Genomic DNA, 246 nt, shown 5'->3' with positions numbered 1-246 from the left:
TCCCCCGCCAGGGCCCAAGGCCCACCCCTGCCCTGGCGACTTCCCGCTGCTGGCCGGGGCGAGCCCTGCCTTACCTGGGGAGTCATGGTGGAGGGGTCCAGCTGCTCGGTGCCGGCCGCCTCCTTGGCGGCACCCTGCGCGGCCTCCGGCTGGGGCAGCGACGGCTGGGTTGGGGGGAAATGGGCCTGCGACGGCTTGGTCGGGGGAGGGATGGAGGGCGCCAGGCTGGGCTGAGCCGGCTGGGAA

The 246-nt window shown here is 75.2% G+C and overlaps 1 protein-coding gene across 1 annotated transcript in view; it reads right to left on the bottom strand.

The window, feature by feature from the left end:
• The window catches only part of YLPM1 (YLP motif containing 1), a gene marked incomplete at its 5' end in the record, with an annotated part of 35,840 nt that extends 35,676 nt beyond the window's left edge, over positions 1–164 (bottom strand). Inside the window, one exon of the mRNA XM_010283941.1 lies at positions 75–164. Coding sequence (XP_010282243.1) covers positions 75–164 — 90 coding nt within the window. The remainder of the gene's footprint in view (positions 1–74) is intronic.
• Between the last annotated feature and the right edge of the window lie 82 nt (positions 165–246).

Source organism: Phaethon lepturus, unplaced genomic scaffold, assembly GCF_000687285.1.
Source record: "Phaethon lepturus isolate BGI_N335 unplaced genomic scaffold, ASM68728v1 scaffold1723, whole genome shotgun sequence".
Lineage (NCBI taxonomy): Eukaryota > Metazoa > Chordata > Aves > Phaethontiformes > Phaethontidae > Phaethon > Phaethon lepturus.
This window is presented reverse-complemented; position numbering and strand designations above follow the sequence as displayed.